General features: G+C 38.9%; 1 protein-coding gene across 9 annotated transcripts in view; it reads left to right on the top strand.

Annotated features, from left to right (window-relative positions):
• The window catches only part of cps1 (carbamoyl-phosphate synthase 1, mitochondrial), a 47983-nt gene that overhangs the window by 8331 nt on the left and 16685 nt on the right, over positions 1-22967 (top strand). For 3 of the 9 annotated variants that reach the window (XR_003052128.1, XR_003052126.1, XR_003052127.1), the window contains exons 1-26: positions 2478-3367; positions 4487-4596; positions 4936-5080; positions 5604-5693; positions 5782-5838; positions 5928-6020; positions 6107-6196; positions 6277-6405; positions 6552-6658; positions 6765-6906; positions 7118-7195; positions 8658-8756; positions 9183-9278; positions 9386-9575; positions 9737-9894; positions 10264-10392; positions 11260-11404; positions 12580-12790; positions 13179-13377; positions 13464-13640; positions 14978-15096; positions 19728-19869; positions 20263-20328; positions 20433-20496; positions 20595-20776; positions 22158-22352. Coding sequence is in view for 2 of the 9 variants with exons in the window: in XM_025063561.1 (XP_024919329.1) it covers positions 3242-3367; positions 4487-4596; positions 4936-5080; positions 5604-5693; positions 5782-5838; positions 5928-6020; positions 6107-6196; positions 6277-6405; positions 6552-6658; positions 6765-6906; positions 7118-7195; positions 8658-8756; positions 9183-9278; positions 9386-9575; positions 9737-9894; positions 10264-10392; positions 11260-11404; positions 12580-12790; positions 13179-13377; positions 13464-13640; positions 14978-15096; positions 19728-19869; positions 20263-20328; positions 20433-20496; positions 20595-20776; positions 22158-22352 (3339 nt within the window). In the remaining 7 variants the exon portion in view is untranslated. Of the gene's footprint in view, positions 1-1528; positions 1626-2475; positions 3368-4486; positions 4597-4935; positions 5081-5603; positions 5694-5781; positions 5839-5927; positions 6021-6106; positions 6197-6276; positions 6406-6551; positions 6659-6764; positions 6907-7117; positions 7196-8657; positions 8757-9182; positions 9279-9385; positions 9576-9736; positions 9895-10263; positions 10393-11259; positions 11405-12579; positions 12791-13178; positions 13378-13463; positions 13641-14977; positions 15097-19727; positions 19870-20262; positions 20329-20432; positions 20497-20594; positions 20777-22157; positions 22353-22967 lie in introns of those variants that run through there. The other 6 variants (XR_003052123.1, XM_008328813.3, XR_003052125.1 and 3 more) reach the window with 5 other exon arrangements.

Here is a 22967-nt window from a genome sequence, read left to right as displayed (position 1 = left end):
TTTTACTTATTTTAAATACTGTTAATCACTTTCTTAGTGGACAGGAGGTTGACTTTTGCACTTCTACTTGTAATTGTATAAAAATGCAACAATGGGTCTTTGGTTAGTATTGGACTTTCAGTGCGCAGTACAAAACCATTCTGCTGGTATTTTACTAGAAGAAACACATGTAGAACCAGTCTTCAGCATCGTGCAATTTTAATCTGTGCTGACGTTGTTTTCTTAACCACCAGGTGAAGAACACACCTATGTTTCCAGGTATTTCAGGCTTAAGGGGAAAATAGAAAACACCTTTAAGTTCCTTAAGTTCACCCAGAACAATAACCAGTGAAATGCAAAGTGCTGCCCATACTTTACAGGGCCTGGAAGTTTTTTAGTGCTCACTTAACACTTCACAGTTTGGGCCAGGGAATCAAACTTGGAATCACTGTGACTAACTTGATCCTGTAGCTAATAGGCCATGAACTGTCAAAGTGTCAAAATGGCATTTTGTTGTCTGAAAACACGAGATACGCTGTAACCCCGGATTTCTTTTAAAATCAGACCTAAATGTTTTCAGTCTAAAGTTATAAAATATTAATGATGTGATTTAGGAACGGAACGTCTAATTCTTTCTATTGTTAGGAGGCAATAAGGTTAACTTGTCATTTTATAATTTAATAATAATAATAATAATAATTTAAAAGTAGTTTCTAATGTCTGTCATTGTGGTTGCTGTATAAAGTCAGTCCTGTCACTGTGAAATAATCCTCTAATGCCATAGATGCTTGAAATGCGCGATCTATTATTCCTTCAACCCCAAGGCCGACACTGTGCCTGGAAACCTGGCAGAGAGAGTCCGACCGTCTATTTAAGTCTTCCCTTAAGCTCAGTCACCATCTGAAAACTTACACTTAGAACCTCCGACAATGTGGGGTCCCTCCAACGAGGACAGACACCGACTCTCATTAGGCTGCACTTGGGCCGATCAGTGGAGGAATTTAGACTCCAGTCCGCCGCAGCCCTCCCGGCAATCGAGGGTCCTGCTGCACGTTACACAGACTTCTCCTGCTCCTTAAATCACCACAGCAATTTTCCATTTTGTTCAGAAAAGCTTCAGTGAAACTTTAAGTTCTATATTTATATCCAAATATTAAGCAGTCCATACACGTGTTGTTATTTACACACACTGTTTAAACATCATCTCAATGCTCAGTATGTGTTTCATTAGGCTTCAATTCTGGGACAGATGCCCGCCTTGCAATAGACAAAAAGCCAAAGAAAAAAAAGTATAATAATTTTGGTAACATTTAGCAATGTCAATATATCAGAATTAGTCACAGTCAATTGATTGTAATTAATAATATAATATATAAACAATATACACAGCATGCGCTTCGCCACTAGATGTTGCTGTTAAAACCTACACATTGTGTCATCATAACTTGCAGTATCTGTCAATACCAGTATCGGAGACTTTTGTACTTAATACAACAAAATTGTTGATATTGTACTGTGATGCCTATATGTTGTCTATATGTTTTGTTAGAGAGAGATGAGGGAGTGGAGGAGGAGGAGGAAGAAGAAGAGAGAGCAGGGACCCACATCTCAACTGTGATACTGTTCAGAGGCTCAAATACATCCAGGTACAGTACTCTGAGCAGAGACTCACCACTGGGTGTCAGCAGTGCTTCATTAAAAGATGGAGTAAATTTTAGATGAGGAGACTGTGTCTCTGAGTGGTGAAAGTATGAAAAAACTGGAGAAATGTGAAAGTATTTTTTACGGCAGTCACATACTTAAGATATAAACCAATTAGGACTGAAATCTATTTTAAAAATACGGAAGCCTAAGAAGACACATCGTAATTCCCTCATGTTTTAATACTGTTTTTTCGACGCAGGGCACCAGTGTAAAAACGTATAGGCTCTGTAGTCGTGAGTCTGACTTCTGGAGTGTGAAGGTATTACCAGATCTGTAAAGGTCCTGCAATGCTCTCACTCTCACACTGTGTTCAGACTGCTGCACCCAGCAGAGTGACAGTCAGACTGCTTCCTCAACACAGGGCCAATCTTGCAGTGATCAGCAAATGCACAGGCCCCCTTAATCCCACCACCATGGATCCTGCACATGGTCAGTTTGCCTTTTTTTTTCTCCCCTATGTCCTGCAGGCAACTGACCCTAGAAAGCAAACGCACAGCAGTTCTATAAGTAGCTGCTGTCACTCCACATCCAAAAACATTTTCCTCTATTTTCTCTTCAATAGGCTTGGACTGAATTTGTCTGTTTAATATATTTTTCTGTAGTGTTGGCATTTTCTACAATACAGCATAGTAAAGACAGCACTTTTTGAGATTCAGAAACAGAAGTAAGATCATTTAAATATATAAAACGGTTGCAGTTTTGTGGGAAAATAAGAGTCAAAGCTTCCGTTGGAACTATAATTCAGCCTACAGAGTATAGCCTGTTTATAAAACATAGGGTGTCAATATAGGAATCCTGTGGTGGAATTTGATAGGTTAACCTTTAAGAGTGGAAACAGTTTGTACTGCAGAATACGTTAATGTCAACACCCTGACTTGAGTTTCAAAGTTTAAAACAGTGCTGTCAAAGTGACATTATTTCAAATTGTGTTATTTATTAAAGATAAGTTTAACCAGGGGCCAGAATATCAACACTCAGCCATAGATACTTGAATTATTTGCTGATTAATTATTTAAAATACTAAAAAAAAAAAAACCCCAAACAAAACAAACAAACAAAAAACATTAAAATATGGACCTTTTCATTTTCATTTTTTAGTAAAAACGAACGTTTAGAAAACAGACCACATGTCAGAGCTCATTTACCACTGGCAATGATGTGTCTGATGCAAGATCTAAAGCAACACCGATTTATGCATTTAAAACAATTATGATAAGATTTAAAAACATGTAAGATACCCGAGAACTGTCATATTTACGTGTGTATGTATATATTGGGCAGTTAAACCAACCAACCGACCCCAAACTGGATCTTGGCATCGGTGCTTCTTTGCAGTTTCATCACTTTCATCGTTATCTATGACACCCAATCAAACCCCGCTGAACTTCAAGCGGTGAGAAAAACAACGACGCATCGACAAATCATGTGAAACTTCTGAAGTCGCGTGGGACACGAAGAGGACGCCGAGCACTTATTCACCTAGTTGTCTCCTTAAATAACTTTGTTTCTAGTTTCACTGGTAGTTTTATTTTATTTATTTTTTCAACTTTAGGCCAAAATGACGAAAATTCTGTTTGCCCAAAGCGTTTTCAAATCTTTGAGACGGTGTCGTCTTTTTGGCACCACAGTGGGGCACGAGTCGAACTGGCTGGGATTTCAAACCGTCAAACTTTTTAGTGTAAAGGTAAGAAAATGGCGTATGAATGAAAGACTATCAGTAATGGTTGAAACTTGGTTCAGACTTTTTTTCTAAACTTTTACAAAAGGCTGAAGTGAAGGTAAGAAAATGGCGTATGAATGAAAACCTATCAGTAATGGCTGAAACTTGGTTCAGACTTTTTTTTCTAAACTTTTACAAAAGGTTGTCGCTAAACTTTAATGCCGAACTCCATAGAAAAAGCAGCTAATTCTGTGATACATTCAATGTACACACTATATTATCACAGCGTGATTTCAGTCGTGGACATGCCATAATCAGGTACATGCATATTTTAAATTCGGCATATTTAAATATTTAGCAAACCTCTATATTAGCGTTAAGCGCCATCTTGCATCAGATCTTGCATCAGACACATTCTTGCCAAAATGTTACGGGTGCGAACATTCGGTCTGCCTGGTCAATAGCACTTATGCCGAATTTACACTTGACTTCTATTAATTAAAACTGTGAACACGAACAAGAAATTCATTTTATTTTTTCTAATTTTCACTCTACAATTTAGTAGCACGTTTTTTTCACTGGAGGGAGGTGTGGCGGTCATGAGCTTCTTAAAACCCTTGATAGCTAAGATGTATTGATTGCACTGAGCAAAATTTATTCTTATTTTTATTGGCAGGAATTATATGTTGACTAATGTAACCATCGTTTTTACGAGTGTACGTCACCTGATTAGAAGAATTATTGCACCTGGAGGGAGCCTTGTCATTGGCTATCAGCCACTCACGCTCTTGCAGTTTACTTAGCGTCATGATTTGTTATGATAGTTTATATACTATTTTGCTTCTGATTTATATTTTTTAGTCCTTGATCATGAATCTTTTTGTGATGTATTTTGGAACTCCAGGACAACAGTTAAGTGCTAATGTCGGGGTCATAGGAGGTCACGCCAGCCTCCACATCCATATTCACGTCCACTAAGCATTTTTAATGCATTTGACTCTGGGCTCTGAGTTTCAGCAGCTCAGTAAAACTTAAATTTCACAAACTTGTTTGTTATTTTTTAACTAATGTATTTTAAATTGATTATTGTCACTTGAGGGTTGGTGAAATACTTACCTGTATGTATGCACGTTTTACCTCCAGGCCCAGACTGCTCACCTGGTCTTGGAGGATGGAACCAGAATAAAAGGATTTTCTTTTGGGCACAATGGCTCCATTGCAGGGGAGCTGGTCTTCAACACCGGCCTGGTGGGGTGAGGATGAGACTTACTGTACTGACATAAAAAAAAAAAAAAATTGCAGGTCTGTTTATAGAAAAAGTAAAAAAAAAAATTTAAAAAACCCTCAAAATTTGATAACAACTGCAGGTCTGTTTATAGAAAAAGTAAATATAGTGCAAAGACATACTGCAATTTATTGATATTCTCTATAGACAAAAGCTTTGTTGTCAGCCTCATTTAACAATAGATAATTAGGTGTTGTTAATCATTTTTTACACCGTCTTTGCCACCTCAGCATCACAACTGCATCCTCCACGTCATCATCAAAAAATCTGTTTGTATTTTTACTGCTGCTCTGCTGTTTTTATGTAGGTATCCAGAGGCCCTGACTGACCCCAGTTACAGAGGTCAGATACTGACTCTGACCTACCCGATAGTGGGCAATTATGGAGTGCCCAACACCCAGGAGTTAGATGAGCTGGGCCTGAGGAAGCATGTGGAGTCAGAGCGAATCCAGGTGGGAAACCTGAGAGTGTTTCGCAGCTGTTGTATTTTTGGTTTATTATCCCTGAAACAGAAATTGAATCCAAATGATTGCTATGTTTTTGTCTTTCATAAAACCCCCCCCAAATGTTTATAGGTTGTGTCTCAATAAAATAAAAGGTTATATTGAGCAAACCATAAATCATAATAAATGTATTTAGTAGTAGACACGCAGCTGTTGAACGACCTCTTGGTCACGTTTTGATCCAGATTTCAGAGGAGGAATGCATTCAGTTTTTTGTAGTTTTTTTTCTATTTGTTCTTCTTTTATTGTACACCAGCTAAAAAAAAAATCCCCAGTGTAACCACAGTTGGCAGTGAATGAGCTCAGTCATCTAAAGACACGCTAATTTTCCGTTTTTTTTTAATCAGCGTTATTTTCAGTCAATGATCGAGTTTAGGTCAGTGGTTTGTTGCCAGTAATCATATGAGTAGGATTTCCACAGATTAAAAGAAAATTGAATTCTTGACCAGGTATTGTATTTTGGTGTTTCTAGGTGTCTGGCCTTTTAGTTCAAGCGTACAGCCATGAATACAGCCACTGGAACTCTGTCAAGTCTCTGGGTCAGTGGCTCCAAGAAGAGAAGGTTAGGATTCATATTTAAAAATACTCTCTGTAACCTTAGATCAGCAAATGACATTTTACTTCCCATATTTTGCTGTCCTTCTGCAAAGGTTCCTGCTTTGTTCGGCATAGACACCAGAATGTTGACCAAGGTCATCAGAGACAAGGTAGTGAAAATACAAAGTTCTGACCTGCTGCATCCTTTGTAAACGGACCGCCTCGGCCCCCACTGATGTCCATTTGCCTTTGGTTTCAGGGCACAGTTTTGGGGAAGATTGAATTTGATGGACAACCTGTTGACATATGTGACCCCAATAAAAAAAACCTGGTCGCAGAGGTGTCCACTACGGTAACAACTGATTGAGTCTCGCAAATATTTGCTACCTACTATATTGATGTGTGTAATTTCCTGTTATGTGGCCTTTGACCTCTCAGGAAACCAAAGTGTTTGGCAGAGGAAACCCAATCAAAGTAGTAGCAGTTGACTGTGGCATTAAACACAACATCATTCGCCTCTTGGTGAAGGTAAGAAAAACTCTCCTTCTGAATTTATTGTGTAGCACTGTAATTATCTCTCTTCACAATTTTCGTGTTCTTGTGTACAGAGAGGTGCAGAGGTTCACCTTGTTCCATGGGACCAAGACTTGCTGAGTCTAGATTATGATGGCCTCTTCATCTCCAATGGACCCGGAGACCCATCGCTGGCCAGGAGCCTCATTGACAATGTTCAGAAGGTGTGAGAGAATGTGTAACAGTAGTCATATTTTGGAACTTTATAGAATTTGAACTTTACTTTAACTGTGGCCAAAGACATTTTTGTTAATGTTAATTTAAAGCTGCTCTCTGTCATGAACAACATCATGTGCATTGTCATTCAAAGGTTCTGCAAAGTGATCGTCCCCAGCCGGTTTTTGGGATCTGTATGGGAAACCAGATCACTGCTTTGGCTGCAGGAGCAAAATCGTATAAACTACCAATGGGGAACAGGTGAACCTTTGCAGCTCGTATCACAGCCAATTTAAGCCTCTGTGATGCTACACTTTTCAACCGTTTGATGAACATGATGTTCCTGTGGATGTGTTGTGTTCAACAGAGGCCAGAACCAGCCAGTTGTGAATATAATGACAGGCCAGGCATTCATTACGGCACAGAACCACGGCTACGGCATCGACAGCAAGTCCCTGCCCCCTGGGTGGAGCCCCCTGTTTGTTAACGCCAATGATGGCACCAATGAGGTGTGAATATTTAGACATTTTACGGACAATTATTTTTAATCTATAAGATTGACGAGGGCAAAGGCAAAGGTGCATTATTATGTCAAGAAAGATAACATGTAAGATAAACGCCACTGTGTGTAAGGCGTTATTAAATTGAACAATTCAGAAAAGTCATACATTTTTGGCAATATGTATGTTTACATTTTGTATATTTTTGTATATTTTCCAGGGCATTATGCACTCCACTAAACCTGTTTTCACAGCTCAGTTCCACCCTGAGGCTAAAGGCGGTCCCACAGACACAGAGGTAATTAAAACTTTGATAGAAGTGCATTAAGTATCTGGATGGTATACTTGAGTATAGATGCGCATATAAGATGCTGCAGAAGTAAAATCTGTAAAAAGTGTTCAGGCCCACTTCACTCTTTAACCTTTAATGCAGCTCTTCTTCTCTGTGTTCATGTATAAACATGGGGGCGGGTGTCCAAACTTTGAAAAGTTGTTAGATAAAGTTAACAAAAGAACTAGTTAGAGGTTTTTAGAGGCACACCATAAAAACTGAGTCATAAGACATCTAAAAATAGGAAGTCATCGTCATAAAGTCAGTTAGTATGTTGTGTTGCTACGCTAACCACAACAAACCCGGTTCATGGTTTCTTATACTGCATGTAACCTAAACTGCACCACCAACATTTAATGGCTTAGCAGATTTATTGACTTGTCCCGCTTTGCAAAAGACAAGCACAAATTGATACATAAAACTAGGGTGTGATACATTACCAGCTGTCAACAGCTTTTTTTTAAAAGAAGGGGGGGCGGGGGCATCATGTGTAAAAACGGTGACAAAATTACTGTGTACAGGTTTGTGCTGCATGATCCACTGATGGAGAGGACATTGTTCATTCATTTCTTCTATCACACCATGTATCTAATGAGAATGAGTGAGAAGTGGAGGTGCAGTGATAAAGGGTCATCCACCCATCTATCCATTCATCCAACCATCCAACTATCCATCACTCCTCCCTCCGCCCCCTTCCATCCATCCGTCCAGTCTCCTTTTTTTCTAAGTGACTAACTGGTTGATTTGCAGGTGTCAGGGCTGAGGTTCAGATTTTGGTCAAAGTGTATTGTAACCTCTGTCAAGTTGAGGTGAAATCTCAAGTCCTGTCCTTCAAGGCAGAACAATCCATTGACAGCTCTTTAAAAGAAATCTTTACTTCTACCTTGGTTTGACTCTGGGAGACGTCACAACAAATACCGTCAGGATCGTGCAGTGCTTTTCTTCAGCACAATTTTATCAGACATTGAGTTGTCTTTTTTTTTTTTTTACGCTGTCAGTAACATGACAGATGTTGAGATTTACTGGTCTGTCACTAAAGGTATCAAGTTAATTACCATGTAAACACATTGCACACATTAGTTACATGTTACATTCCTGTCTCATTTCGCTGCAGCTCAGGCTGAGTTTAGCTGTTGTTCGGTACATGTACATCTCTGGAAATGTGTCCACTCTCAGGGAATTTGTGTTGTTGTCACTCACCAGCTGCTGTGGAAAACCAAATAACACACATACAGGTTGTTCTCTGCCTGGATAGCTGAGGCTGTCTCCAACCATTAGGTGTGAAAACACAAACTAAAAAGATTACATACGAAAAATGAATCTAATAAATTATAAATGTTTAATTTAAGCACATGCATGAAATCTGAAATAATTTGTAGTATCACTTCCAATACAATATCAAAGCTAATGTTTGTATTTGACCCAACAGTTTCTCTTTGACACCTTCATGTCATTGATCAAGAAAGGAAAGGATACCAACCTGGCGTCAGTCATGCCCAAGAAGCCCTCCTTACCCCCAAGAGCTCAGGTATGGTGTAGTTGTCTGTTATGTTTTCTTTGAGGATGTTTTTTTGCAAGATTGAGATTTTTTTTTTTTTTTAAAGAAATTGCAGGTTGTGTAGTCTGTTGTTTAAGTGAGGCCGTCAACCTGAGCCACACCCCCACATTTGAACACTCTTCTTTGTTAACAAAGGATAAGGATTAAAGATCACAGGTTCATAACATTTACCAGGAGTAATGGGGCCTACACAGGTTACTGTAACTACGGTTCAAATCATCCATTATAGATATATTATACTTTTGATTTCGTTTTTTTTTTTTATTATTAACCACAGGCTAATTATTGGAGAAACATTTTTGTCTTGGAATTATCTGCAGCTCATTGTAAGTGGACACAACATCAGCTATAAGTGAAAAAGACAAAATCATGTCTCTTTTTTTTTAATAAACCTAGGTGTCAAAGGTGTTGGTCCTGGGCTCCGGTGGACTTTCCATTGGTCAGGCTGGAGAGTTTGACTACTCAGGCTCTCAGGCCGTTAAGGCTATGAAGGTAAGAAATGCAGATAAAAAAAAAGATGTTTAAATGATAGATTTCTTCCCAAAAGTAACATTGTCAGTTGAATCGTTGGTGATATCTGTGTGTGCTGACATTTGTAGGAGGAGAATCTGAAGACGGTGCTCATGAACCCCAACATAGCATCAGTTCAGACTAATGAGGTGGGCACCAAACAGGCCGACTCTGTCTACTTCCTGCCTGTCACACCTCAGTTTGTAACTGAGGTGATCAAGGCCGAGCGTCCAGATGGCATCCTGCTCTCTATGGGGGGACAGACTGCACTCAACTGTGGTAAGATGTGATTTTTTTTTTCATGGTTAAATGAAAAAATAAATTTTTGTGCTTTATATTTTCAGCAAAGGCTGGTACATGGACGGGTGCAGAGGGTCACGGTTAGCTGGTATTGGATATTCAGATTGAAGGTTTTTCTTTTTTTTTGTTTGGATGGTTAGGAGTTGAACTGTTTCAACATGGCGTCCTGGACAAGTATGGAGTAAAAGTGCTTGGAACACCAGTGGAGTCCATCATGGCCACCGAGGACAGGCAGCTTTTTGCTGACAAACTGATGGAAATTAATGAGAAGATCGCCCCCAGTTTTGCTGTTGACTCTGTAAGATCACTGACTTAATGGATGTTGGCTTCTAAACTAGAGTTCTAGAACAAAATGAACATATTCATCGTGGTAATAAATTTATGTAATGAATCAGAATATTTACTCATGTATTGAAATGCATTGGCAAAAAGATGAAAAGTATAAATCCAATTATGCCACCAAACATCCACTTATCATTGCTCTGATGCACAGTGGAAAAAGTTAATTGGGATATTATATAATCCATTTTAATCAGGATTTATCACAATTAATCATGATAGATCCAAAGCTATAATAAGCTAAGATTTTAATGGTTTGATAGCCCTTGTAAAAAGCCTCCACTTGTTTTTTGATCTCAATCTCATACTTTTTGTCATCATCTTCCAGGTGTGTGACGCTTTAAAAGCAGCAGAGAAAATTGGCTACCCCGTGATGCTACGATCAGCCTATGCCCTGGGAGGCCTCGGCTCGGGTCTTTGTGACAACAAAGAAAAACTGGAGGAAACCGCTCACAAGGTCAGAAGAAAATCTGCAAAACAAAAGTGGCGTCCTTCTCCTTGTGCATTTTTCTGTAGTTCTTTCTCCGGACATTCAGTCCATCATCTCCATGAACTCTGAAAATTAGGGATCTTCTGTGTTCTTCTCTTCACTCGCTGACATTGTTAACGTGCACAAAGACTCAGAATTGGTTTGATGTGTGTCTTTTGTCCACTCTTAAGAAAGGATGGTACATGGTTGCTAGGCAACTCTATTTTGTCCTCGGATCCTGCGTCGTGTGTGGTAGCTCATTTGTTTCTAATCTATGATCACAAAGCAGCAAAATGAACCGTCTGTGCTCTTAGATTGGCACGCTCTCTTTTGATGCCAGGCAGTAAGTCTGACTGCTTTTCTCATCAGGCTTTTGTATCATTTGGAAATGTTCATGGCAATTTCCACTTTTCCAGCTGTGCCCTGTGCCTGTGTGGTTGGTTTGTATAAAGTTGCAGAGCACAGGAGTAGATTACAAGGTCCTGGACTTATCTGTGAAAGAAATACAAAGTAAAAACTCAAGGCGAGCATGAATTTCGTTTTTTCAACTACAACCCTCAGCATGGATCCAAATATAAAAAAAGAAGATCAAATCTGCAGCATTCTACCATTTTAAGGTCTAAAAGTATTGTTCTTTTAAAGTAAAATAATATGACAACACCCAGTTTAATTTCAACATGATCTAATTGTGCTGTCAAGTTGTAAATACTGCATTTTGAAGTAGGTTTTTATGCAGATTTAAACACATTTCTTGTTACATTAAACCTCCTAATTGCTCTAAATGCTGTGTTTACAGTTGGTTTGATCTAATATGGATATTCAAACTGTAATGAACTTTATTCTGTGCATTTGTAGGCTCTGGCCTTGAGCAGTCAGATCTTGGTGGAGAAGTCGTTGCTGGGCTGGAAGGAGGTTGAATATGAGGTTGTCAGGGACGTCGCTGACAACTGCGTCACAGTTTGCAATATGGAGAACTTCGACCCACTGGGCATTCATACAGGTACCAATCAAACGCGTGCTGTGTGATTCAGTACATCATACTGTGCTCTTCAAAGGTTATGCTGCTCTTTTGCACGCTTATCTTTCTGTGGTTCTCTTGTATCATTCATGCCTGTGAGCTTTTTCATGAAACAAAACAAACTGAGCCAAGAAAGCACAGGAAAACCTGTTTCACTGGCACATCTAATATTTACAGTACCGTTGACATTCACAGCTTTTATTGTTCTGTGTTAAGTGTATTCAATTTGTCTTTTCTACTGAAATTACTGTGTTTACTCAGGACTTCTTCACTTGGATGAACCTGCTAAAAAAAGGCAATAAACACTGTTCCCCCTGTCGGTGTTTGCTCTGTTCTGCTGTTATTTTTTTTCTAATTAATGATATAATGGCTATTGCTGTTCTCCTGTGTTTTTTCAACCTGAACTTTTCCAGTTTTTATTGGAAAGTTTGTGTTTATAACATCAGGTTGACTTGTAAAAGTTATGCACAGAGGCGTTGAGCATTTGTTTTTTTTAAGTTATCAGACAGAGGGAATCTACCCAGAGGTTATCTAAGGACTTCTGTTCGTCTGATTCCACCACACCCACTTTACGACTCCCTGACCCACCACAAAGCACTCACGTACACAATCACTGCTGGCTGTTCTCACCTCATTACCCAAAATGAAATACCGTTCCCTTTGTCAACTTTGTAGAAAAGTTCTGCCACAAAGTCAGTGCGTTTAAAATGGTTGACATTAAAGAACCATTTGAAGCAGTATTAAAGCTTAGAGTCTGAACCTTAACCATGAGAAAACAAACTAATTTTCTTTTTACGGCTTCTGTTTACATTTCGTCAATGAAGTCAGTAGGGTCTGCATACGTTTATAGATATTGGTAAAACTTTACCTGGGTGGTTCAAACATATTTTCAGCACGTTTTTACCTTGTGCCGGTTCAAACATATTTTCAGCACGTTTTTTGCAGATTGGACTCTTATTTACCCTGTGCTCCATGTTAACAAATTCCCGGCAATTGATTCAAAACTCTGTAATTCTAACTAAAATTAAAATTGGTCCAATTGTCCTGCCTATGGCACAATAACAGTTGATGTCACATCTATGTTATTTATTTATTTTTTTTAATGTTCTGTCTTTATTTTAAATGTCTGATTTCGTCTTTTGTCTTTTTCAATGTAGGTGACTCAATAGTAGTGGCACCGAGTCAGACGCTGTCCAATGAGGAATATCACATGCTCCGAGAGACGGCCATCAAAGTGGTCCGACACCTCGGCATCATAGGTGAATGCAACATCCAGTACGCGCTCCACCCAGCTTCCTTGGAGTACTGTATAATCGAAGTAAATGCTCGACTCTCCAGAAGCTCAGCTCTCGCATCCAAAGCCACAGGGTAAGAAAACACGTTCGCACAGGTACAAGACAAACAAGAAAAGTCTGAGAGAAAAAAACCCCAGCTCATTCTATGAATTCATTTTGCTGATAAGAAAGATGTTTATTCTCTTGGTAAATAAATTGGATCAAGGACCTTTGGTTGCACATTTATTCTGAGTTTCCTCTGTTTTAAGTGAACATAGGAGTAATACAGTACATGTGTAGAAGAATGAGGTTAGTCTAGTAGTAGGAAGTACTCTGTGCTTCCAAACAATCAGTCATGCAGCATTACTGCAGTACTGAGTCAAAAAAAAACAGCATTAATAATCTGGTTACAACTATAACTACACCCTAGATGAAAAAATGTCGACGATAATAAAAAGGTTCTGTTGCTGCTTCCCCCACAGATATCCATTAGCCTTTGTAGCTGCCAAGCTAGCTCTGGGAATTCCCCTACCCGAGATCAAAAACGCTGTGTCAGAGAAGACCACGGCCTGCTTTGAGCCCAGTCTGGACTACATTGTGACCAAGATCCCCCGCTGGGACTTGGACCGCTTTCAGGGCATATCCTCTGAAATAGGCAGCGCCATGAAGGGCGTCGGAGAGGTGAGGAGTTTCCATAGATAATCACTAACCACCTCACCTTTTTTTTCTTCATTTAATTTATTCATCTTTCCCTCTTATGGATTCAGGTGATGGCAGTGGGTCGAACCTTTGAGGAGAGTGTGCAAAAAGCCCTCAGGATGTGTCACCCGTCTGTGGATGGCTTCGTGCCCCGGCTGCCACTCAAGAAAGCCTGGACCAACACACAGAGTCTGCAACAGGAGTTGGCTGTGCCCTCCAGCACCCGAATATTCTCCATCGCCAAGGTAAACTTACAGCATGGTTCTTAGCATTAATAAAGAACACTTTCTCATCAAAATACAAAATGAAGCAAAGGTTGGAAAATGGATCTTTCAACTGAGTGCAGGTGTTGTTTGTTTAGTTGCTGTCCCTGTAATGCCGACTCTGTAAAGAGTGCTGTAAAGAGCCTTCAGTCTGAAAGAAGCAAAAAAAAGTGCACAAGACTCTTCACATTAGCTCAGGACACATCTCTGCGTTTGAATGTTCTCAGCTTGCATCATTCAAACACAGAGATGTGTATGAATCATTACAAGGTAGTGTAGTGGGTCGAGCAGTTCAACAAGCTTTTATTGCCAGCAGATGGAAGAGAAGTGGAGAGAGGAATGAGGTCATGTCAGTGTCATAAACCTCCAGCTATGTGAGCTCCGTGTTCTGACAGTGAAGAGAAATTATTTTACCTATAGAAAAACCTGAGGTCATCGGCGATGGAAATGGTTTTAGAGCCTGGTACTGATCCATATATGATGTTTTATTACAAGTAAACACCAGCGAGAGTTAAAATAAAAAACCTCCGGTGTGATTCACAACTACCCGCCTCTGGTTTTTCCCCTAATTATTAAAACAATAAAGTTTTGAAAATTAGACTTTTCTTCTTTCCGATATTGCCAGCCTGTAATTCAAACTCATCATTCAGCCTGTTTAATATGGAAGAAAGTGTTTGCCTACTGTGCTGTTTGCACAAGAACAAGAAGAGAGAGTTGACTTATGAGATAATGAAGAAAAGCTTCCTGGATGTGAGCGGCATAATAATAGTTGACACCAGATTAAACTGGAGGATAATTATTATAGGGAAAGTGATCCAGGAAGAGCTAACAGGTACAAACTTTTGAAGTACAACATTGTCCTGGCAGAGCTGTAGACCATGTAGACCTGAAGATCAATTGTTTTTAGAATCTTTCACAGTAAATAATGTTATTGATGAAACATTGACCAACAGAATAACACAACCAACAAGAGAGTCATTTTAATTTTAATTTTTCATCTTAAATTGGTTTTAGGATTATTACATATTCATTCAAACTTTTAATAGTGCTTCATTTATACATTAAGTCATTTATATATATGTAAAACTTTATATTTTGTATATAAAGCGTTTTATATAAAGCGTTTATTCTCATTTCTACACACCCGACTGCATAATATGTGCATCAAAAATCTACAGAAACCTTTTTTCCCATCAGCTTTAAAACCTTTTTTTAACCATTACAGAGGCTTTAATAAATGTTATAATTAAAACAAAGATTTATTTTATTGTTTGATGACGTGTGATGGCCATTTGGCCTCTCTGCCTTCTGTCCTGCAGGCACTCCACAGTGGTGTGAGTGTGGATCAAATCCATCAGCTGACGGCCATCGACAAGTGGTTTCTTCACAAACTGAACAGAATCGTCCAATTGGAGCAGCACTTGGCCAATTATAAGAGGTAACACCTTAAAAGATGGAAAGGTTGTGGGAAAAAAAGTGGTTTTGTTGAATGATTATGACAGAAAGTAATCTCGTCTCCTCTAGATTTGTTTTTAACCAGTTTATTTTCATAGGTTTTAATGGCTTAAATGGACTTTTGGTGGTTGCTTATTCCTTATTGTGTCTTAGAAAAGTAAATATATGTTGATTAAAAACAGATTGTCAACAACAGATAAGCTTAAATTATTCATTATACAAAAATGTCCTTCAAAACACAGGATGCAACCAAATGAACCGCTTTGTTACCGAAAAGTATGTGATTTTTCTATAAAAGTCACTCACAGTCGGCCATTGTGTCCGAGTTGGGTGCATCGCTCTTTTATGTCACTTCCTTTTTAGTCTGTGCTTCCAGCAGCATGTTCCTGTAATTGCCTTCATTGTGGGTATTTGTAGCACATTTATCTATTTGCTTTTGTTGCATAGAAATGTTAAAAGAAAACTTGGGAGTCAGAAAATGGAACTCCTTCAAAGAATAATGAGATGAACCCTAGTCCCTTCACGTCTGTGTTTTCTCCTCGGTCGTGGTTCACCTCCTCTCAGCTGCCGTCCTCTCTGTCTCTCTGCCCTCTGGCTCTTACTTGGACAGCTCAAATCAAAGCCGCTGTGAATTTTCATGGCTCAGCCACAGGTAACCTGCTGCTTCCTCCTGACTGTGCTGTTAAATAATTAATGGCTGGCCGTCTGGTGGGCGCCCAGCGCTACACACTGATGCAGAGAGAGTGGTTGTAGTCTCCACCTTCTCTGGAGCAGGAAGGGACATTGGGATGGGGACTTCAACAGTCTGCTGCCAGAGTGATGGTGCGTGGAGTGCAGGTGTGGGTGAACTTACAGACTCTGCAGCTGAAGAGCACACAGGTGGTTTGTGTGTGTGGTTGAGTGCTGGTCTTTTGGTTTGTGTTGTGGGTAGTGGTCAGTAAATACTGTTGTATTTCCTCCTACAATGACATCATTGTGTGAAGATCAGAAATCAGCCCATTCTGATATAAACAACTACTTATGGAATTAAAAATAGTCTCTTTGATTAGACAGCGACAACTTAGGCAAAAACTTTAGTTGGATACAACAATTACGATTGTTTTCTCACTTTCTTTAAAGTGTTGGCTTTTGGTTTTGGTGAAAACAGTTCTTTTATTTATATATATTTTTCATTTTAAGTTAGATAAAATTAAATTGCCTTATTTATTTATTTTTATTTTATTTATGCACTGCCAAATCTTTAATGAGAAGAAGTCAGGTCACAGTGAAGGGCAGAGTTTCATTAAAACTTTTTTTTTGTTATTGTGCTTTCATACTAACATATTCTTATTTTAAAACTTGATTACCCAACATTCATTTATTTATGTTTTTCTATTAATACCCAAACGTTCCTGCCCTTTAGGACAGCTATTAGCTAGAAAGCTGTTAGCTGTTAGCTCAGTTCGTATTCCAGGTTACATACGTTGCCGTTATACTCTGCCTTTGTTCACTTGTTCCTAGTCTTTTCAGCAGCGTTGTGAAAAAATATAAATTAAACTTGGCTTTAGTAAAAGCTGCTGCTCAGATATGGTCCTCTGACCCTCCTGGCAAAACAGAAAATATTTTTATCCTTCTCAGCATTTCCCTTTCGTCACCACAGCTTTAACGCTGCCACACATTTCACATTTCCCATGTATAAAATCATATTTTATTGTAGACCTGCGCCCTCTCAGATTGATTTGCCGAGCTATAACAACCTCAGCTCTTTGTCTTCCTGTCACCCGGGCGCACACTGACAACAGACACATCTTTAAACTCGTGCTGACTGAAGGCAGTGTGATCACAGCTGCTGACCGCAGACACACGTAGAGACGCATTTTCACGCCAGGAAGAGAAATGAGGAACACGGAGCTGTCTCCTTGTGGATAAATCATGTATGACATCTTCTTAATAGAAGGCTGGAATGCGGCCAAGAATTCATCTTTGTGATGATTTTAATACTGTATTGGGGACGCCTCGTATTATTTTGCAGTCTTTTCATGTTTTAAAAAAAGGTATAATCTTTTTCACTTCATGTCAAGACGTGTGTCAGGTTTTTGATTGATTACACACCGCAGAGCCCAGGAGTATGAAACGTGACAGTGCACCTGCTCGTGAAGACGTGGGCAATTGGCTGTATGAGCCCCCTGCATGACATGAATCATAATGGAGAGGACAGCAATTATGTGACGCTGAAAAGTCTTCTAATTCTAATGTTCTGATTTAATTGACTGAAAAATTAACAAAACGAAAAGTGTGAATTCACAGAAATAGGTTGTTGTCATTTTGTGGTTCAGTGAGGCTGTGAGCGCTTTGGTTTTTATAACCGTGTCTCACATCTTCTTACTCTGTCTCTCTTTGTCTCTTGTCTCTCACTGTCCACACACCTGCCGATGTGTACCCAGCATGTGCCATAGGATGTTTCAGTTCTCTGTGTGACACGGTGTCTGTGTACATACAGTAATGAAAAGGACAGACAGAATAATTGTAAAGCGGATAGCCTTGCTCTGGGACCTGAGGTTTTTTTGTTTTTTCCCCTTTCGAAGACTTAAACTCCTCTCTTTTATGTTCCCTTTCCTTGGTTTGTTATTAGTCAGCCCTAATCTTGCGGCATGGTTGTAAAAAAATACATTTCAGATGTCTGATACTGTGAGAAGATTATAAATATTTTCTGAGGTTGTCATTATATCAGCGATAGAATTTCCTCCTGTGGGCTGTAGGTACAGCATTACACAAGTCTGTCCCAGAGCTTTTGTCTCTTACATGGAGACAAATCTGGAGGTAAATAACAATTTTGTCCCTCTGTGCAGCTGTGTGGAATCAAGGGTTCACACTCACTCAAAATAGACTCTTAAAGATTAGTTTAAAATAAAATTAAAATATATATATATAAATTCACAATTAGTCACATGGTTTCCTGTGAGTAACGACCATAAGGGCACCTCTTTTTTGAGTTACTCATCTCACTGCATTGTTTCGATGTACTGCGATAGTTACTCTATCTACAACAGTGATAAAAGTTATGTCACAGACAACTTTTTTACGGAGCAAAAATGTTTATATATTTGGCGACTTAGCAGACATGCATTGACCTCAACTGTGTCTTATCCTACTATGGTGATGCGACCTATGAAGACAATAATATCTGTCAGCAAAATCCAGAATGTTAAACTCTGTATGCATAGTGAACTCCGCCTCGTTCCCCAAAGAATTTCATTTGTTTATAGAGTACAGAGTTCATCTGACAAACTTCTTGCACTTTTTTTTTTTTTTTTGTAAAAGTGGCTTTTGAAACATATCGTGTCTGTACTTGACTGACCCACTGATCATCCTTCTTCTGAGGTGGTCTGGCACATCATAAATAGTAGAACCAGACAACAGTGACCAGACTGTTGAGCAGCTGAAACCTTTAGTACAGCAAGAGGTAGAGACAAAAATCCAACTCATACAACTTCACTAACAACATCCTCAGTTTCCAGGCTATTAAGAAGTTGCATGTTGCAAGTGTCATTTCCAATCATCATTATGCCCAAATAGATTCATTAAAAAAATGATGATAATTTATTTTTTCCCTGATTAATAAAGGTTCAAGTGGGGATTCAAATTAGTTTCTTTTTTATTATTATTTTTTTATTAAGCGAACCTTTTAGAAAAAGTGGGGAAGTTAATGGGAATTAGTTTCTTTTTTATTATTATTTTTGGGGAAGAGTGGGGAAGTTAATGGTAATGTCATCTACTGTGAAGAGAAAAAAACATATTGGAAAAAGTTAAGTTAAAGTTAATATATTCCCTAAATTTGATACTTATCTGATAAGGCAGAAAAACAAGATAAGTTTGTGAGTCAGACATTAATGTCGACTCGTAGTCTTCTTCATCATCATCTTTTCTTGTCCTTTGCTCCTCCATCATGTTAAAGGAGCTTTAAATGTAAGCACCGACTGTCAATGACTGGATGTTTTGTCATCGTAAAAGTAAAAAAAAAAACACCAACGTTTTAATAAGACGTTGTATTTCTACTACCATTATTCTATTACAGCTCACAGCTTGCATTCAGGTCTTATTGATTCAAAGAGAGTTTTAAATGGTGCACTTCCCAACCCGTTGCTCTGGAAACTTGTTTGTCGATGTTCTATTGATCACTCTGAGGTGGGCTGTTCACTGCCGTCCACACTCAGTGGTCAAGTTCCTTATTAACCACTTGCATGACTGTTGGACTAGAGAGACTAAATGGACTGGAAAATACCATAGAGAAAAAAAGATTAAGAATGAAATTCCCGGTGTCCTGATTAGGAACCATTGTGATCACAATACAGCAGTGCGTTTTATATCAGCGATGGAAGAGACAAACTGGCACTACAGAAAAAAAGATAAACTATAAATATTTCAGTTTTTCTTTTTTTCCATAGAACACTGAGTACTTTTGGCGCGGTGTAAAACTTGTGAAATGTTCCTGACAGGGTCAAGAATCAGGGTGTATTACTGAAACTTTATAACATGATTGATTGATTGATCCGCTTGAACAGTGGATTAATGAAGCAGTTTAAGGTTGGTAACTACAGGTAATGATGATGATGATTGGTTTGTTTTGTCTTGCAGGTATACGGTACCTGAAGACTTGCTACTCCAGGTAAAGCAGGATGGTTTCTCAGACCGACAGGTTGGTCAGATTCTGGGTTCTAGTGAGAGCGCGGTCAGAGAACTGAGGCTAAAACATGGTATCAAACCGTGGGTAAAACAGGTGAGAATTTACAGGAATGCTTTTTACAAAGACGATTAGAATGAACAAAGTCACTGCACACAGTCGTCTTACTTGAAACGAATATTAGTAGGAAAAAAAATACCAAGACTGTAACAATATATTCAGGCAAACTTGTGAGTGATGCATGCAGCCCACTAGATGACATTTTTCTTTTTCTGCGAAAGCCTTTTTTTGCCCACTGCGTAGATGAGAAAAACCACTAGATGACATTTTTCTTTTTCTGCAAAAGCCTTTTTTTTACACTTAAATGTTAGGATAAATGTTTCACAGATTGGCTTTTCCCTACTTGCATTTGACTGAGTTGTTAATGCAACCTCTAGTCTGTACTGACGTAATCACTTGTTACTTGTTCCAATCCCACTTTGACCCCAGATTGACACCTTGGCGGCCGAGTACCCAGCAAAGACCAACTACCTTTATTGCACCTACAATGGTCAGGTATGTTCTAAAAGATCTAAAGATCTTTGTCTGTGTTGTTTTTGAAAATAATCAACATCCTCAAGAGAACATCCTGACTGGATTAAAAAAAATGTCTCCATTAGGAGCACGACCTGGACTTCAAAGACCAAAGCATTATGGTTCTGGGTTGTGGGCCCTACCACATTGGTGAGTTTTAAAACGAGTCCTAAATATAAATCGTATGTTGTTTAAATGAGTTGACAGAGGACGATTGACCCGAGATAACCAGTTGGTTTCTTTATCAGGCAGCAGTGTTGAGTTTGACTGGTGTGCTGTGTCAAGCATCAGGGCCCTGAGACAGATGGGCATGAAGACAGTGGTGGTGAACCACAACCCTGAGACGGTCAGCACGGACTTTGATGAGTGCGACCGTCTTTATTTTGAAGAGCTGACCCTGGAACGAATCCTGGACATCACCCAACAAGAGGTTTGGACGCACAGTCACAGGATGTCAATGTCGATTTTTAATTTGTTTGTCTGATAGGTCGGGGGTTAAGGCACTGAAGCAATATACACAGAAAAACCATTTACTTGATGGTTTATGACCTTTACTGTGGGTTATTGGTGTAACTTTATGAAGATAAATATTTTATTAAAAGTTTAGAAATGAAACATTACCTTAATGTATGTTCACCACAACAAGGCACTGGCTTCTCTGTGGTAAAAAACAGTAAACACATACAGTCATGTGATCTAGATTATTCAGAAAGGCTCTGTCTGATTCACGATACATACATATAAAACCAGCTGCAATAATGCAGCTCATTTCTGCTTATTCCTGCATGGTAGTGTCGGCCATTAAGGGCAGTCAAATGAACTAACTTTTCTTTGTCATACAGAAAGTGTGAAAACTGAATTGGTCCTAATGGGGACATACATTAGTCCCCACCGTAGGCTCAGAAGATGTAAGAATCCTGGTCTGTGCAATCATAGGTGTGATGATTTTACAGTTTTTGGGTTTGTTCTTTTAACGACCAGACCTCAAGTATCAGCGGGTCGGTCTTTGGTCGTTTTTCCCTCTGATAAAAGTTACAAAACCTGTGAAGACCTGTATCTGGCACCTTCGTTTGTGAGTGGAACCCCAGGACCCCCACCCACAACAATTTACTGCCCAAATGAAAGTGCTTTATATCTGCTTACAGAAACCTTAAAACTGAATGAAAGTGCTTTATATCTGCTTACAGACATTTTAAACCGTAAAACTGTACCAAGGTAATATGATCTAAATGTGCTTTTGTTAAGATAAAAAAATATTGGATCCAACCATCAGTCCTACTGTCAGAGCTACATTAATCTTATCCGTGGTTCTGATAAATTTCGGCATCAGTGCATGAAGACAAAGCTTGGACAGAGAGAGAAATGTAGGACCATGAATAATGAAGAGATACAACCTGACATTGCCATGGAAACAACATCCCGCTGGATAAGATACACAAGATTAAGGAAATGCATTCTGTTAATAAAGTACTCAAACACAGGGTGTGTTCGGAAAATATTCTACCCCCTCAGTTTTCCACGCTTTTTGTTGCTGAGTCAAGTTACACGTACTTATGGAGAAAAACAAGATTTTGTCAATGCATTAATAATATTTGAAATGTCATGAGCAGAGTAACAGGGTAGGTCAAAGGTTTCATAGGTGACTTGATAGAATATATTTATATAAAAAAAATATATTTGTTCATATATACACATATATGTACATATACAGTATTTACGTATATATGTATTATATTTAATACATACATATATGTGTGTGTGTAAAACCAAACACAGCTTGTCACTTAACAAACTCCTCTCCTCTCGTCCAGGGTTGCTCAGGCAGCATCGTGTCCGTCGGAGGACAGATTCCAAACAATCTGGCTGTACCTTTGCACATGAATGGTGTGAAGATTCTTGGGACAAGCCCTTTACAGATCGACCGGGCTGAGGAGCGCTCCATCTTCTCCAGTGTCCTGGATGATCTTGGTGTGGCCCAAGCCCCATGGAAAGCTCTAAGTTCTCTGGTAAGAAGATACGTAATATAGTATGAAGTAGTAGCTATAGCTAGCATAGTATTGCATCTGGATATATGTATTATATAATTTGTTAAAGAGATGTGACCTTTAACAATTCACAATTCAACTTTATTTTTTACAAAGAAATGTAGTTCCAGTAGTGTTTTATATGATTTTATTATACAATCACCAAAAACAAGAGATCACCTTTACTTCTTGGCTTTACAACCGCACATTTTCCCCTAGAGACAAAGTAGACACATGACATTTCCTTTTCTTTTTTTTTTAATTCCCCTTTTTACATTCTTCACTGCTTGTGGTTGGCCTTTTCAACCTACTCGTGGCTGCAACAGAACAAAGCAGTGAAGAAAAGTCTCTGTAAAATGTGAAATCCCTAAAATGTCCTTTTGCAGTAAGTGCTTGACACGACGCCTTTGCCATAAGTGCTGCTTATTGTTAGAGTCACCGTCGAGACAAACAGAGAGCGTCTGCTTCCTCTCCTGTTCACCAGCCAATTTTGATGAAACTGTTTGTTTTTGTTGAGCTACGATAACTCCATGAGCCATAAGTTTAAGAGACATGCAGAGAAGCTTCCTGCATTTGTTTGTAATCGGTACTCCACTT

This window comes from Cynoglossus semilaevis, chromosome 16 (genome assembly GCF_000523025.1).
Source record: "Cynoglossus semilaevis isolate Cse_v1.0 chromosome 16, Cse_v1.0, whole genome shotgun sequence".
In the NCBI taxonomy this organism is placed as follows: Eukaryota; Metazoa; Chordata; class Actinopteri; order Pleuronectiformes; family Cynoglossidae; genus Cynoglossus; species Cynoglossus semilaevis.
This window is presented reverse-complemented; position numbering and strand designations above follow the sequence as displayed.